This window comes from Lygodium microphyllum, chromosome 20, assembly GCF_053477565.2.
Source record: "Lygodium microphyllum isolate KBCC chromosome 20, Lygodium_microphyllum_v1.1.10, whole genome shotgun sequence".
NCBI classification, from domain to species: Eukaryota; Viridiplantae; Streptophyta; class Polypodiopsida; order Schizaeales; family Lygodiaceae; genus Lygodium; species Lygodium microphyllum.
The window spans coordinates 120,310,209-120,328,560 of NC_141154.1; the positions used below are offsets into that span (position 1 = coordinate 120,310,209).

Below are 18,352 nucleotides of genomic sequence, written 5' to 3' on the forward strand. Positions count from 1 at the left end.
TTAGTGTCTTTGCCTTTGGGAAGAAAGCCATTGGAATAAAATGGATTTACAAGCTGAAACGAAATGCAGATGGATCCATTGACAAATACCACTCTCCACATTGTCTATTGCACTCTCAGCCGAGCTTCGATCCTCTCACCCTCTCACAAAAGCTGAGGGCATCACTTGTGAGGATACATTAGGGCTTGCAAACAACACAACTAACACACAATAAGAACATAAAAAGTATATGACAAAGGGAAGGCTATAACAAGGTATGAATGAACAACCAGCAAGAGCTGACAATGAAAGAAATTGCTAGAATCCCATGTCTCGAGAAAAGCATATTTCCTCCTCCTCATAGTCTCCAAACCACCTTGTAACCTCTTCCATCTCTTGCAAAGACTGTGGACAATCTTTATCCAAATCCCAAAGAGTTCGTGTAGTGGATATGTCCAATAGGTTTCATTTGGTTGTCCAAACATACCAAGCAATGATTTCTAGCTATGAGTTTCCAGTTGGGAAAATGTCCTTAAGTTCACTTTGACAACGAAAATCTACCATTGAAATCTTGCTCAAGTGTTGATCAAGGACGAGATAGGTATGATTCCCATCATTGGATATCCTCATATCCAACACAATGACTCATGCAAGCATTGCTCATGTCACTGAGCCCTAGGATAATCCCATATATAGTGTCTCTATGTCTCCTTTGGCTCTCCATATCTAGCACAAGCAACTGGATCCCTACCACAACCGAGCCAGCTATTAGAATCGATGAAATCCATAGGGAATAGAGTAGGGATAAGAAGAGTATGGGAATCCATATCTTCACCTGAGTAGAAACAAGACAGAGACTAACACAACACAGGACCTCATGACCAATGTCAAAAGGTAGCAGTAGGAACTCCTAAAGATGGTGGAAGCCTCGAAGGAGTCTCCACCATATTTGAAAAACATGCAGTGCATTCATTGCGATGGAGATCATATCCCCTCAAAAGTTCTAGGCAAGGCCGTACTTACATCAACTGTGAATGCTTCTAGCATAGCACTACCTATTGCAAAGCACCTAGAAGACTTAGGCTCATGTTCATCAATAATCACTGAAAGGGTAAAATCTTCTAGGTTTAAGAGGGGTGTTGAGCAACCAAAATCAAGGTTAGTATTGCTAACTAATTTACATGCATTTATACCTAATTATTTCTCCTTAATTTAGCCCCAAAAATCTTTATTTATGTCAAAAGGCTTTTATTTTACACAATAGGTTGCTTGGGTCATGGATAGAAGCCCACTTAGGTATATAAGGACGTATAGAAGTTTTGTGTTTTCCTTGTCTCAGGGCACCTTGTGAGTAGGATCACCATGCTAGATTTCTCACAAAAATTGTGGACCCATGGGCATTATCATAGATGGGAGCTCATAGCTAGCATTATTGCTTGGTACCATTGTAACTAAAACCAACCTTCCTTCTTGGTAAGGGTGCTATAAACCTGATTTAACTCAAATTATAGCAAGCATTATATACATAAATCTAGAAATATACACTTTACCACTTAATCTTGGACAATCGACACTTGATTGGCCCCAACAATTGGCGCCCCTTGTGGTATTTCTTTAATTGTATTGCTCTAATTCTAACTAGAAAGAGATATAGGTTGATCCATCTTCAAATTCAACACAATGGGCTGTCATAAATGACCAACACTACTTGGGTACAATTTGCCCTTGATAGTGCAATGATCCGGCGCGGGCATAGATTGGTTCACAATCTCCTGCATGTGGGCCATGATAATTTGAGAGTAAGCTACCCCTTGGTTCAATTGCAAATATGTTGCCTTGAATTGCTATTCCAAGTTGTAGGTTTTCAGTAATTGGGCATGGATCCTGGGGTGGCTATGAAAACCCTAATTTCTATTGTAAATTACAGCTTCATTAGCAATTTTTGCAATTGCTCTTCATCCCAAGCTGGAATTTGCTGAGAACAGCTGAGGGCTGATTGGTAGATGAGACAGAATCAGCTGAAAGGAGTTTTATTTGATAAGTAGCTCTGATGGCAATTCTGATGGCACCAACAACTTCAAAAGGGGCATAAAACTATAGTGCAATTGGCAACCCCTCCTCTTTTACTGCCGCCTCTCACCTCTCTCACTGAGGTAGAGAAAGAAGTCTACTGCCCCTATCTTGTTGCGCTTACAACCATCAACTGTTGCTTTTCCTAGAGCATCTGACGGCTCTTCCTTCCTCAACCTCTCCATGCTGGAATGACCCTCAATTTGACCCCAAACAATCCTCATCCAGTTTGCATGGGACGTTTTGACAAGTAGCAGCCTGTTTTGCCACTTGGCAGCTTTCCAAAAGTAATTTCCAGCTTTAATGAATTAATTTTTAGAATTTGATTTTAGAAGATTAATTAATTAACCATTTGACCCTGCAGAAGAATTGGCTAGTACCTTACCCATTTGCATTAATTGTGCTAACCCCAACTGGAAATTGATTTGTTCACATATTAATCGGCTTAGGACTTGCATTACTTAAATAATTAGTGGGTAGTCCCAATGTCACAAGTGGACATTTAATGGCCCAATTAGTGGCCTAACCCAGAGTGATACCAGACACTCATAAGTATTGTTTGGAATAACTTTGTACAACCTTTGCCAGTGTCACCCATGGATTACTTGGGTAACCAAGGTATTCACAATCATTTAACTGACTTTGCACTTGATATGTGTACCTCACATGTTCACAACTTAATTATGCCAAAGCCAAGCATTAAAAATACATGTTGTCATGGGGACGTTAAATTTTAAGATGCTTTAATCTTGCCAATAACATTTGATTAAGTGATGCTCCTTTGTCAATCAAGAATGTGAGGGCACAACCACTAAGGTAGCGGTCCACTTGACATGAAAGATAAACAAACTAGTAGTATAGGAAATGATGTTAAATGATGAAAACACCTCAGCTGAAAGGAAATAAAAATGAATGCTAAGATAAGGGAAAAGATGCCCAAGACCCGATCTCGAGAGAGAAGATACTATCTCCATCTCCATGCTAATGGAGGCAATACTCACCAAGGCAAGAGCCAAAAAATCAAACCTTCAACCCAATTAGGACTAGTAAAATACTTGCAATGTTAGTCTTGAACCAAAATACAAAACCTAGTATGGAAGGATTAAGAAAGAAACCTACATACTAGATGTTTCATATTGAGATTCTTTGGATGGTGTGCAAAGTTAGTGTTAAATGTAGTGGAAGTGAATGAAAGCTTGGCTGAGGGGAAGATCCAAGATCTAGTACACCAATGGCCAACCATGGATGAACACAGATGCCAAGGGGTGGAGAAATTGCGCTACCTCTCTTGGGAAGACCTTCTCTCAAGCTTCTTCGAATGGCACTACCATTATGGCAAGGGGTTGAGCTTGTTTTAAAAATGCGGATTGGATTTATCTTTGGTGTGGTAAAATACCCTTAACTATGGATAGTGTGATTTTGGGTGTGGATCTAATACCCTTAGCCTTTGAGTGACAATTGTCATCTACATGGCTAGGTTTCTAGCAAAAGGTACAAAACCTATTCTTTCTTGGTAAGTAATGCTAGGAGTGTCTCTGTGTTTGGATTTTACTATTCCCTTTTTCCTTCAAAGAAGGATACTGAGCATCGCCATCAAAACATGGTTTGTGTTTAGGATCAATGAGGGAGGGAGGGATTGGCTCTAAGTGGCTAGGTGATCCATGCCTACTCCTTGAGTCCTTCAAAGAGGGAGGTGACTCATTAGCATAGGTTCATGTGTTTGAGCAATCAGGGAGGGTGGTACAATGTGCAAGAGGGGGACTCCCCACACAAGAGGACTAGAGAAAAGTGCAATTGCAAATATCAGGAAGGTGCATAGTGTGCAGATGGCATTCACGGACACAAAGCACTAGGGTGTAAAGTGGTACACCTTTGATTGTCTGATGGTCTTAATCCTAAATGTGCATCAAAGACAATATGATCTAAGATCGGATACCCTATGGTATGTTCAAAGTAGGGTTCTAGATGGAATGGAGAAGAATCTAAGTGTAAAGTGAAAGTGGGAGGGAAGGGTGGGAAATGTAAAGATGAATATGAAGCACCAAACTGAGACTCAAATGAAATAGAAGATAAAGGGTTATCTTGTGGAACATCTTTGATCATAGAGTTTTCATCTACTCCTTACTATTGGTACCAATTTGGGTCTCCATGGTGACTTAGAGTCGGTCTTTGTATAGCTTAAGGAGCAATATAGACATAATTAGACTCACATGGGTCTCCATGGTGACTTAGAGTTGGTCTTTGCAGAGCTAAAGGAGCAATATAGACATAATAAGACTCACACAAAAATGGATTGTACGAACCTTTTGCCCACTAGGATTGATTGGGAAGAATTGAAATGATGTTTCCTGAGTGAATAGTCTTTTTTCAATTGAGAGGTGATTAGTCTCGTTAGTGGAGTGCCCCAATTGAGATCCACCTTGTGAAGGAATATGAGACAAAGAAGAGTTGAGCATCTATGAATGATCCCCAAAAGAAAGGTTAGTAGATGGATCGTTGTCCTCCAAATCAAGATCATGATGCCTCAACAGGGCCTCCATTCGTGGAGTAGCCCAAGAAAACATGAGAGCATCCAAAGATGGAGTAGTTTGAGGCATTGTGAATCAGCATGTGACATATGGTGTAATCAAGAAGAAATGAAGCAATCCACGATAGCCTTAGGTAACTCTTTAGAAAAGCATTGGTTTTGATACCATGTGGAGATATGCTAGGGATTGCAAAATAAAAAATTGAGTGTATGACCATAATTGAAACACAGAGAGCTCAAACACAAATGTAGAAATGATATGCTGTAGATGATGATGGCATCAACTAGTTGGGTTAAAATGCAGCCTGTAGGAGTCACCAGGCCGAAGGGCAACAACTAGAGATGACCATGCAGCAGGTTGAATGAGACACTTGATGGATGAAGGCTGCAAAGAACTAGGGTAACCTCCAAAAAAAATGATGAATTGAGCGGCCTGACAACCTTCTATTTATAGATCTGGATCCTCCCAAAGTTTGGGTGTTGTGCTTATAGGACATAAAATTTGGTAAAATTTGATATTTGGGGCTGTTTTAATGAGCTGATAAAGATGCAATGTGTAATGCATCTTTTTTACGTGAACAATATATTCTTCCATGGTACAACAAAGACTATGATAATGATGAGTTCGGGATAGTAACTTGGATCATGGATAGAAGCACATGTGGGTACAAAGTGTTTTTAGGGGAGCAAATTCTTTCTTGTTTCAACTTTCTGGATAGCAGTTGAGCATAGTTTTTACACCAAAATTGCGGCAGATGAAGTTTTTGAGGGACATTGTCATAGATGGGAGCAGATTTTTAATAATATGATTTCGTTCATTTGGATAGTGAGACATAGTCATGCCATATATCTTTAGGAAATACGTACTATAGACTCTCCCTTGGATCTTGACAAAGATCATCCATACGCTCCATTTGAGATGGAACAGGCTATAAGGTGATTGAGTGCTTTGGGAGGAGGCAAGATGCTTTTATCATTTGGCATTACACACACCTAATTGGATTTTCACTCAGCCCTTGTATTAAACTTTTTCTTACGTTTTTTGATGTATTATTGAAGGTCCTATACAAGGCTTATCTTACATTTTTTCCTTAGAAAGTCCTTTTGGAGATTCTCATTAATAGATTCCTCTTTTCTGGGGGGAAAAGGACTTTAATGGTCCAATTGTATACTTAGTATGTCTATAATTACTTCTGAGTTCATGAGCTTACCATCTTTTTCTTTAAAAGAGTGTATGGAGACTTATGATGGTTGACTATGCTTTGCTGTTTATAATAAAGAGTATTAACATATCTATATCTACTTTCATACAAAAGCTCCTTAAGGTTTGTTTTCAATCTCTAGCCACAAGTTTTCTTGAGCTTTTCATTCAATAGAAGTTTTTAACCCCTATATTATTTATAAGGCTAAACTTTTGAACTAGAGTGTTAATACCAAATGCTGTTTAGATAAAACAAAGATCTGTTAATTACAAAAGATTTTCGACATGCTTCAGAGAGGAAGTGAAGTCTAAATGGAACTCACATTCTTCACAGCAATCCAATGAGCTTCTTGTGTCCAAGTATTCTCCTCGTCAGCCTTCAAACTTGATGTTGCCAACAATGGATGGTACAAAGAAGTTTTCTACCCTTACTAAGGTGGATCATGATAATAAAGAAACTCTGAAAAAGGTCTGTAATCTATTGATCAAATGGAATACAATGATATTGTTGTTGTTTAAAGAAGCCTAGTGCAATCATAGAAACCAAATCTTTTTTGGATTTCATATTGTTCTTATAAATGTTTTCTCAAAGCATCATCATTGTTTTCTTTATGTGTTTGTGTTTTTGTTGAAATTTAGACTGACTTAGCCACCACCAACAAAAGTACTTATCTTTGTTGGAAAAATTTATGGAGTTTGGCTCCTTGGGAAGTTGTATCATGATATGGATATTTATGGAACTCAAAAGTGCCTTGAGCATTTGATTATTATGAAAGAATCCCTAGAGTCAAATGAAATATTTTCTATGAGAAATTAGTTACAAAGTCTTATGCCAAGTCATGGAATTGGCTACTCTTCATGTTCTTTGACCAATTAGATTAATCGTAGGTGGCCTTCTTTTCTTTTGATGAAAGAAAATTCTATTAATGACACCTCAAAGAAAATCCCGTTGAGTTAAATTATAAAGTTACAAAGAGTCCTGTAAAGAGTAGATGAGTACATCATATGTACAATGGTTGTATCAACAACCAATCTAATTGTAATTAATGCTAGAGTATATGAGGGGCTAGGTGAAAGAAGGTGCCGGAATCCAAGGCTGCATGAGAACATATTGCCTTGTCCTCATCCACTTAGAACCATCATATAGCCTCTCCCATCTCTCGTGTAGAGTATGGATGAACTCTATCCAAATCCTCAAAAGAGTCTCTATAGTCGAAACATCCAAGAGTTCTTTAGCATGACTCACCTTGCTATCAAAATGTACCAGGCAATGATATTAGCAATCAGCTTCCATTTGTGATAGTGTCCTAAGTCCACTATGCTTGCAAATAATCTAGAGTGGGTATCCTACTTGAATGCTGGCCAATGATGAGAAAAAAGTGGCTCCACTGAAAATCCTCATATCCACATGTTGGGCCTTTGTTTGTGACTCGAGATACTACCCCCCAAGTCACAACCATTATCCATAGTCTCCGTTGTGCCATGAAGATCATCTAGAGGACTCTCTTCCATAGCTTTGGAGCTTTGGGACAGTCCCATAGAGAGTGCGTCTACATCTCCTCTAACTCGTCACATCTTACATGTGCCATTGGGGCCCTACCATACCCAAGCCATGTACCAATTGCTAAGCTCCTATGAGCTACTAACTAGAGGATGAGAAGTATCTTCCTAGGTGTAAAGTTGTCATTCATTCTACTCCAAAATTTTGATAAAAAATGATTTGAAATACCATGTTTGTGTTGGTGGGGAGTGGCTGTTGGATGTGCTCCAAGCCTACTCATTTGGATCCTCCTCCCCAGCCTAGTGATGCAGGTAAAGAAGGCCATTTCACATGGCCTCCCAAGAAATGGGTCTCTTCAAACCCATTCTTCTAGATCCCACTATAATTTTTGAAGGGGTCTCCTCTAATAAGCATAGTGTCTATCTCCATCAATCAAGTGACTAGGTTTGGGTCGACATCCCATCTCATCTCACAATTGTGAGAACAAGAGTGAATCAAAGCTCAGCTAAGAGTGAAGTAGACAGTGTGGATAGTCAAAGCACGACACCCAATGCAATAGATTAAAGTGTAAGATGCAAGTACAAAGTATAATACTTAAACCTTAGGGTTGTAAGAGGGTGTTCACGCCGGAAGTGTGCCCGAAATTATGTAACATAGGCAGATAAAATAAAGGGAATAAATCTAGGGGGAAAAACCTCTCATACGAAGAGTAAAAAGTGCTCCAATGTCCTACTGGAGATCATTGATACTTCTCTGGGAGCATAGGCATGATTAAAACCCAACAAAACCCCCTGGAGTGAAGAGTGATAAAATTACAAGGGTCATCTGCTGCCAAAGGAGATCAAATTTAAAGCATTGCAAAATGCTTCAAATTTTTCACGAGGAAGAGCTTTGGTGAAGATGTTTGCCACATTACTTGTGGTAGTACAATAGACAAGGCTGATATCTTTGGCATGTAGGCTCTCTCTAAAAAAGTGATAATGGATCTAAATGTGTTTCGTGTGTGCATGAAACACTAGGTTCTGTGCCACTGCAATGACACTCTAATTGTCAGTGAATAAAGGAGTAGGCTCAGTGACAGATACATCCAGATCAGCTAGCAAGCGTCTAAGCCATACACATTCAACTCTGGTAGTGAAAGCTGCCTTTTATTCAGCTTCACATGACGATGTGGAAATAATGGATTGTTTCTTGCTAAGCCAAGATATGTAAGATGAGCCAAGAAAGAAACAATTGCCACTAGTGGATTGACGTGAATCATAATCACTAGTCCAATCACAATCATTGTAAGCATGTAAGTGTAGTGGTCTCCCCTTGGTATAAAGCAATCCAAGAGATCTAGTACCGTGCAAGTAATGGAAAACACACTTGAGAGCTTGCCAATGTGACATGCGTGGCTGATGCATATATCTGCTTAGGGCTGAAACTGCAAACTGTATGTCCGGCCTAGTGTTGCAAAGGTAAATAAGGCATCCCACTGTTGGAGCATATGTGTGTATATCAAACAAGTCATTGTCATCATGTAATGATAACTTCAGTCCAGGTTCCATTGGTGTACACACTAGCTTGCAATCCTGTTAGCCAAACCTCTCAAGAAGTTTACCAATGTATCTTGACCATGATAAACCAATACTTCTAGCATCATGAATGAACTGAATGCCCAAGTAATAGTGCAAAGACCCCAAATATGACATCTCAAAAGTCTATTGCAAATTTTATTTGAATGCTGAAATTTGATTAGCATGTGTCTCTATAAGCAAAAGGTCATCAACATATAGACAAATGATCAGCATGGATCCCCCCTCTTTACATACATAAAGAGTAGACTTTGATAAGCTATTTATGAACCCTTGACTGAGCAAAAAAGCATCAATCTATGTATCAAGCTCTAGGAGCTTGTCTCAAGCCATATAAAGCCTTTTTCAGCTTACAAACCAAGTGTTCAGATCCCTCAATTGCAAAACCAATGGGTTGCTGTACATATACTTTTTCATAGTCTTTATATCTAGCTGATGTGTAGTCTATCCATAATGGGAAGCCAAAGCAACCATAGACTTGATGGTAGTCATGTGGGAGGTAGGAGCAAATGTGTCCTCATAGTCAATGCCTTTCTTTTGTGCATAGCCCTTGGCTACAAGCCTGGCCTGATATTTGTCAATGGATCCATCTGCATTCCTTTTCAGTTTGTAGATCCATTTTGTTCCAGTGGCTTTCTTTCCAATTGGCAAAGACTCTAAATCCCATGTTTGATTCTTAATAATGGAATCAAACTCAGCTTGCATTGCTGCCATCCAATGCACATTATATTGTGCATCCTCAAAACATTTAGGCTCCTCATCATCAACTGTACTTGCTACCATAACAAACTCCATGGTATGTGCAGTATCATGCATACAAGCTTGCCTTCTAGTACGACCAGCCATGGGAGCATCCAAATGACTATCTTTCATAGTATGTAAATACCATCTAGGCATTTGACTTGCCTCTTGACTGTGCATAAGCTCTTATTGAATTTCAGATTCAGCAGTTTGCTGAATATTCAGATCTGCTAATGGCTGATTTTTTGCATTTCCCAATGAAGTAGTTGGCTGAACATTAAGTTTACTTGCTGAAACTCCAGCTGAATCACCGAATGAAATGGGCAGAAGCCCTTCAAATACATAACTCGCAGCTTGATATGTGTCAAAACCAGCAAGAGATAATTCTGATTTTTCATTGAAAAGTACATCCGTACTGACAAATACCTTTTTAGAGACAGGATCATATAGTCTGTATACTTTGCTCTCACTACTGTACCCCACAAAAATGCATTTGACAACCTTGTTATCCTACTTTTTTCTAAGTACCTTGGGAATGTGTGCATATGCAAGACACCCAAAAGTACGAAAGTGCCCAAAAGAAGGTTTCCAACTGTTCCAAGCCTCAAAAGGCATTATATTCTTTAATGCTTTGGTGGGGCATCTATTCAAAACATGGCAAGCACACATAACTGCTTTCATCCAAAAACTGTGTGGCAAGCTTTTTGCTTTCAGCATACATTTGGCCATCTCCATGAGTGACCAATTCTTCCTCTCTGCAACCCCATTCTACCGTGGAGTATAAGCAATAGTGTACTGATGAACAATGTCCTGCTGCTTCAAAAAAGAATTCAGCGTAGAGGACATGTATTCCTGCCCTCGGTCCGAACGACGAGTCTTCACCTTGCAGCCAGATTGGTTCTCAACAAGTGCATGAAAGCCAAAAATGTATCATACAGTTCTGACTTTTTCACTAAAGAGTAGACCCAGCAGAAGCGAGTAAAGTCATCAATAAAAGTCAAAAAATAGTAATAGCTACCCAATGACTTCGTCTACATAGGGCCACATTTATTTGAGTGCAGTATATCTGTAACCTCGCTGTGGTTCTAAAAATAACATCACGGGGAAATGAAAACCGGTGCATTTTTTCCAAAATACATCCCTCGCATAAGTGCTCAGGAGTTATCTCTAAGAGAGGTAATCCATCAAGCATCTGTGTACGCTGTAAAAGCATCAAGCTACCATAGTTTACATGCCCCATGCGAGCATGCCATAACTCCATCCGTAACATAGTAAGAGTAAGAGTGGATGCTAAATAGGCGGACTGACCAACTGAAAGAGCATCCAACTCATATAGCCCATGACATAGAGTGCCAGTCAATACCAAAGTCATTTGTTCCTTATCTCTCACCATGCATTTGTCATCATCAAAGGTGACTTGCAAACCACACCGTGCCAAAGAAGAAATAGATAACAAATTCTTCTTTATACCTGGCACAAACAAGGCATCCTATAGGCAGAGAATAGAGCCATCAATGGCTGTGAGCACAATGTCCCTAATACCTCTAACAGGGTATGATGCATTGTTGGCACATTGTACAGACTTGCCAACTGGGGTTGCAACAATAGAAGCAAACAAATCTCTGCGAGATGTTATGTGCTTAGAAGCACCATTGTCAAAAAACGATGTGCCAGCATTCTAAGCAGAGCTAAATACTCTATCAACCAAAGAAGAGTCATAACTGCATGTATAAAAACAATAGTTCGTGTCTGCAATAAAGGACGCTGACTTGGTAGCAGTGGAAGGTGCATTAGAAACAGACATCCCTGACTCCTCCTTGGCTATGCGCTTTCTACACTCAGTGATGTAGTCGCCTGGCTTCTTACAATAATGGCATTTACCCTTCTTGGCTTGCGTGTCCCCCTTGTTTCTTATTGCCCTGTGAAGTGCCTGAAGTCCTAGAGCTCTGCGGAGCATTCTTTGCTTGGCTACCCTTGCCCTTCTATCATGCCATAAAAGCCTACTCAGAGGCTATAACATCCACACCACTGTTTCTTCTTGTAAGCTCCTCCTCTAAGAGCAAACTGACCAACTAAAGGAAAGTAAGTGGCTGTGGGGCAATCCTCATGGTGAGGTTCAAGGCCGTATGAAAGGCCAAGTACGAGGGCAGCAATGAATTCAATGTAGTAGATATTGTCTGTGCATCTGAGTAATACTCATCAACATTCATAAGCTACTCATGCAAGTCCTGAATTTTATTTAGGTGATCCTACATAGAATTACCCTCGCAATCAGCACATTCTTCATCATGAAGGACCAAAGTGAATAGCTGTTACCATCCAACATGCCCTCCTTGGATACATAGGTAAATACATCACTTCCCTGATTTGCCATGATAAACAATGCTGATCAGAGAGCAAAAGAGCAATGTCCCAAGCTGGACCAACTTGGTAATCTCAAAATTTCTAGAAATTACAGCAATTAATTTGCTGTAATTAGCAAATTGAAGCACACTCTGTCAAAATTGTCTGTAATGCACGCAGTCCAATGTGCAATAAATGCTCAGCAACACTGTTGAAGCAAAAGCCCCAAGATTTCTTGCCTCCAAAATGCTCAAAAACAGTCTATTTCAGATTGAACCTGTACTACATGTACCAATGTCTGCATAAAACTCAAAAGCCCTAAAATTCTTGACTGATTTGCCAAGAAATTTCTGCAATAATCATGTCCCAGACACATATTGAGATTGCTTGTGCCTGCTTGGGCAAAAGCCCCTTTCCCAGAAATGAATCTGAAATAAAAAAGCAAAATTTTCTTTTTCTTAAAAAAAAAAGTACATCCGACGGTCTGTGATGGAGTCTCACTAGGGGATCAGGCAGCGCTTGCTGGGGCAATGCTTATCAGGTGGCGCAGGTTGGGGCAGCGCTTATCAAGCGGTGCTGGTGGCTTACAGGTGGGCCTGGAACAGCTAATGGGCGCAGGGGGCGGTGTCCAGGTCGCAGGGGGGTGCTGAGGGCAGATGGGCACAGGAGTGCAAGCAGGCGGAGCTGCCAGGCAGTGCAGCTGGTACCTGACGGCGCAGCAGCAGAGAGCTGGATGAGGCGTGGCAGCTGGCACTGGCTGAGGCAGCGAGCTGGAGGAAGCGCTGGCTGGAGCTGCACTTCTACTGCAGGCGGGGCAACTGTTGCAGACTGCAGGTCGCTGGTACCAGTAGGGCACAGTGTGAGGCACCTGACAGGGACTCCTGAAGGTTGAGGCCAGAGCAGAGCTGGACCATGCTGCTGGTTGCAGAGCACAGGGAGAGAAGACTGAACTCAACTCAGCTCTGATACCAACTATGAGAACAGGAGTGGATCGAAGCTCAGCTGAGAGTGAAGTAGACATTGTGGAGAGTGAAAGCACGACACCCAATGCAATAGACTGAAGTGTAAGATGCAAGTACAAAGTAAAAACCTTAAACCTTAGGGTTGTAAGAGGGTGTTCACACCCGAAGTGTGTGAAACACGATAAGTGCCTGAAACTATGCAACATAGGCACATAAAATAAAGGGAATAAATCTGGTGGAAAAAACCTCTCGTACGGAGAGTAAAAAGTGCCCCAGTGTCCTACTGGAGATCACCGACACTCCTCTGTGAGCGTAGGTGTGAGTAGAACCCAACAACAATGTGCCACTACTCTGATCCTTTGTCTAGAGCAGCCCATGAACTTTGTCTTATCCAAGTCTTCTCTTTGAAGATGATTTTCCTCCTCCAATATGAAAGCGAAGATCATATCTCCATTCATGATGCTAATGTCCCCTCTGGGGAAGAGATCAATCTAGGTTTGAGAGGTGGCTGTACTTGTTCTTGACTCAAGAGGGATTGCCTATTATGAAGGCGACAAGGCAAGGCCAAGGATTGTCACCTCACAATGTACAAGAGAGTAACTTGAAGAAGAAGAACTCGATTCTTCTTTTTCTTCAAGAAGAACTTGGTTCTTTATTGCAAGAAGATGAAGTATAACAATATATTTCTTGATACACTGATGTTTATAACAAGACTAGATTCAAGATACAAGACAAGATCTTAATACAAGACTAGACTCACAAGAGCCTCACAACTGGTCTTGGCAAGACTGAAGACCTCTATTTATACAAGAGGTTAAGGGGAGTTCTAGATATAAGATGATGTAAGTGTATGATGACTAAGCATGATGACATCATTGTTGACATAAGCATTGCTGATATAATTGACATAAGCAATGCTAATGTAACTATTGTTCTAGAATGCTTTAAGTCTTCTAGAGCTATTTAGAATCTTATAGAAGTTTCTAGAAGATACTAGATTTTCTTTGATTATGACATTTCACTTTTACGAAAGGGTGCAAGGGAGAAGCCTTGTCTCATGGAGTCTGAATGCTAAATCTATCACCTACGGGTCCATCAATGAGAACCTAGTTATGAGCTGAGGAATGGAGAGCCACTATGCCTTTGACCCATTACTCTAGAAAATTTCCGTGAATGTAAAATAGAAGAGTCACAAGAGAACTATATGCATGGCAAAGAGACTATAGCATGCCGAGAAGCCAAATCATCCCTGGAAATGAAGCCCCACATACTATATGGTGCTAAACTACCAATGTAGGAGACTTCTCAAGCAGCCAATATGACTGTGCACTCTGGAATGGGAATAAAAAATGAATGCATTCTGGATAATCCAATTGTGCCAGCATCCCTGAAACTGCAAAAAGTGGAAAACAATCATCACATGTTGCACAGAGTGTTGCAGAGAGTCTGTTAGTTTGGGTTTTCCAAAAACCCGATTTTGTGGATGCACAAATGCCCCAACAACATGACGGAAAACCTCAAACAGTAGAAACCATACATGTTTTTGTCATTGGGCAAGACAAAGAAGAATGTTGATAGGCCTCAGTTGTAGTACAAAAGAAGCAAGGATCATTGGAAGTGTTGCATCTTGAAAGAGTGGCAGCAAAAGGAAGTCCACCCACCGGCATTCTCCAAACAAAGGCCTTCTCTCTCTCATCCTCAGGGTTGGAGTCTTTAGATGATGACCCCCACCACATCAAAATTTGCATTAAGATGAAGAGAAGCATCTACAATTTCTCCGTTTCTCTCCTCTCCTCTTTGACTCCTACTATCTTGCTTTCCTTTCTTGCCTTCTATTTTCATAGACCTTCCCTCTCAAAGATCTCTCTCCCCTATCTTGTAGAGTTTCCGATTTTCCTACAAATGACTATTCCTCTCTGAGGACCTCTCCCCTTTTTATTGCATCTCTCTCTTTTCTTTTATGTAGCATTTCACATTTCCTTGTAGACCTTCCCTCTCCAAAATCTATTTTATCCCCTTCTCCACAGAATTTTGCATTTCCTTGTTTCCAAGTCCATTTGTAAGCAATTCCAGTTTTCTTAAAGTTGGAAGATGTCACAGTTTGTGTAGCATTCCCAATGTTCCAAAAGAATACTGGTTTTCTGTAGCCAAGGGTTAGACACCACCATTGTAGCAACTACTGTCTAGTCCAAAGTGTTAGCAGATGGATCATACTGTTTTGAGGAATTTGCTTGCACCTCTTACAACCTACTAGTTAGCAATCGTGTTGGGACTCCAAAAGTGCTCGGCAGTATACTAACAGTGACCCCTAAGTATATGCCTACAACCCACTGCCAATACGTCTATAGATGCCCAGATCATTATACGATGTGGGGGTGATTCCATTCCCTCTTTCAAGACGGTCTTCATCTACTCTCCCAAACCATGGAGTTTCCAGATCAAGAATGTCTTGGCCTCTTCCTCTTAAGAGCTTCACAAACACAGGGATTCCTTGTTGAGACAACTAGTAGAATGACCTGTAGAGCGTACCAGCTGAGTAATTTTAGAAAGGCCTCTAGCCACATAGGCCTCAGACTCCCCAGCCCTTGAATCAAGAGCCTGCCCAAGGGGAGTGACACTAGATCAAGCTTTGGAGGTCCAGTACAATGATTCCCTTGTCAATGAGGCCCTCGATCATGACCAACATACCAGAGCAAGATCTAGGCCATTACTACAGATCAATGGAATATTTTTTGCTGCTCCCCTGGATAGTCATAGGAAATTGGTTTCATTTTCATTTTCATATCCATTTCGTATTGATTAATGAGGACATCCTTCATGGACATGATATATGTAATCTTTTGGGTCTCATAGGTCACTTTGCCTTTTGAAGGCATTAATCCAGCCCATTTTCTTGCTTTCTTTCCTCTCCTTCTGCAAAAGGAAGAAAAAGAGAAGAACCTGAAAGAATTCCTCTTGAAAGTCATAGATCAATCCATGTGGTAAAACCATGGATGAAATAAATATATTTTGCAGGATCAATGTCAGCTTAGAACTAGTCATTATGTATTTTTCCTATGTTTTGAAACTAAATCTTCACTTTCAAAAAAATTCTGATTTTGAAGGAGAAAGGTGGGGTTGAAGTTGAAGATGTCCTATCCTTGCTGCCGGATGATTCAAACCACACAAGCAATGTTAACAATCATGGATTGTCTGGCTTTACAATGGTCTCAGAGAATACACATGAGGAAAAGTCAGAATTTGGTGGCTACACACCATCTTGTCTTTCCCTCTCCAAAACATGTTCTGCTCCAGGGAAAAGGCAACTTGCTAACTTTTTCCTCTCATCTGAGGATATTGAAGTGAAGGCAGCACATTTAGGTCTTGATTCACATAAACCTCAAAAACTTGAAAATACTAATCTTATGACAACTTCTACTGATTTGAGAATAGCTGAAAGGCAAATAGTAGATGTTGCTGCTGTATCAAAGCACTGGAAGTGTACTGAAAACGATGCATTGTCTAAGCTGCATCAAACACAGCTACTAAATGGTATTCTCACTATCAAACTTTAACCAACAAAATAAAAGAAAATATGCAAAATAAGAGACTGTCAGGAAGCTATTCTTGAATTTAAAGGTCAATATTAGAAGTATGGCTTAATCTATGATGTCTAAGATGTCAGGCTTAATAGAATTACTGGTTCCCTAAGAATCCTTGTTGTAGTCTGATACTGACAATTACTGGCCTCCTTTGAGTCTGATAATGACATCTTCTCATGTGGTTGATAATTAATTTGAGGATCCACAACTTGTGGAGCTGATTGTATTTCCTTTTTCATGTTTACAGACAAGCCTAAACAGCAACCTGATTCATGCACTGCTTTGAAAGATTCTCAAAGGTATGTGCAGCTGCAACTTAAAGTGATTGCCCTTGTTAATTCTAATTTTTGAATCTGCCATAAATATATCAGTCCACAATCAGTAACCCCACTATTTCACTATTTTTCTGAGAAACCATGGTTCTTTGATTCGTCAATGTGCATAATGGATACTGCTCAAAGCAAGGATTATCCAAGCATGATCAAAATAGTGGTCCAACATGTCCAGAAATATGAAAATCACCAACATGGTAGTTTGCACACAATGCTGAGGTAGGACTACTGCTCCATCTCCATCTTGCTGATATGAGTCTGACATGACATCCTATCACGTGTGCCTGACCTGATGCAACCTGCTGCTGCGTGTTGACCCACTGAAGTGTAACACCTGACTGGTGCCACCTTTGTGACACCTGCCTCATCCACCTTTTGTTGACCTTTGTGCCACTACCTCCTGCCACCCCTGCCTGCCATGCCATCTCTGCCAGCTCCCACCACCTTCTATCTCTGCCTTTCCCAACAGCCTATCTAAGCCTGTCATCCTGGTTGCCACCTTGCCCTTCCTTTTTTCCAGAGAAGACAAAAAAGAAGACTCCTTGGAACAAATATACCAAGGCCAAATCCAAAGTACAAAGCATCCCTGTAATGGGACTTCCATATCAAAAAATATATAACAAAGGGAAGTTTATTTTAAAACCTGAACGAATAACTAGTTGGGAGATCTATAATACCAGACCATGTGGGTCTAGAAAAGGAAGAAAGTGCGAGAATTCCATGTCTTGAGAAAAGCATCTTTGCTCCTCATAGTCTCTGAACTGCCTTGTATTCTCTCCCATCTCCCTTGGAGAGCACAATCTCTGTCCAGATCTTGGAGAGTCTATGTTTTAGATATGTCCAAACATCAATAGCTTGGCTACATCTGGCTGTCCATATGTACCAAAAAATAATGCTAGTTATGTGCTCCCATCTATGACAATCTCTCAAAGTACATATTGTCTTTGAGAAATTTGGCATGATAGTCCTGCTCATAAGCTGACCTGAAACAAGATAGGCATGACACTTGTGTACATGTCTGTTGACGACCCAAGCAACCGTCCCCCACATAGCAATCATAGAGTCTGTAGTGCCATGAAACACTATCCTAAGGGCTCTCCTCCAAACCTATTGAGCCCTTGGGAAGTCCCATATGTAGTGTCTCCTGATCCTCCTGCATGTAGTGTAGAGGACAAGGTTTCTACCATAGCCAAGATGTGTACCACCATTAAACTGCTGTCTGCAAGCAACCAAAGAAAGAGTGAAATTTCTCTTGGTCTAAAGCTATCCTCCAATCTCCTCCAGAAGTCTGCAAGGAAAGGCTGTGATATACCTTGGGCAGCCCAATCTCCTCCAAAAGTTTGCAAGGAAAGGCTATGATATACCTTGGGCAGCCCAATGCTAAGCTGCAAATGGCGCCACTTTGATCCTCCTCATCTATATCCTTATCCCCATCTTGGTAGCATACCCAAAGAAGGGCACATCCCAAGGCATCTCTACCAATTGATCTCTCCATACCCACTCCCCAAGGTCCACTGAAGTCTCTGTAATGGCCTCCT

At 40.6% G+C, this 18,352-nt stretch overlaps 1 protein-coding gene across 1 annotated transcript in view; it reads left to right on the forward strand.

Moving 5' to 3' along the window:
* Nucleotides 1-18,352, forward strand: part of LOC148019318 (uncharacterized) — a 204,429-nt gene that overhangs the window by 18,056 nt on the left and 168,021 nt on the right. The window contains exons 4-6 of the mRNA XM_087660921.1: nucleotides 6,112-6,246; nucleotides 16,006-16,432; nucleotides 16,730-16,781. Of these exons, the coding sequence (XP_087517047.1) occupies nucleotides 6,166-6,246; nucleotides 16,006-16,432; nucleotides 16,730-16,781 (560 nt within the window). The 5' untranslated portion in view covers nucleotides 6,112-6,165. The remainder of the gene's footprint in view (nucleotides 1-6,111; nucleotides 6,247-16,005; nucleotides 16,433-16,729; nucleotides 16,782-18,352) is intronic.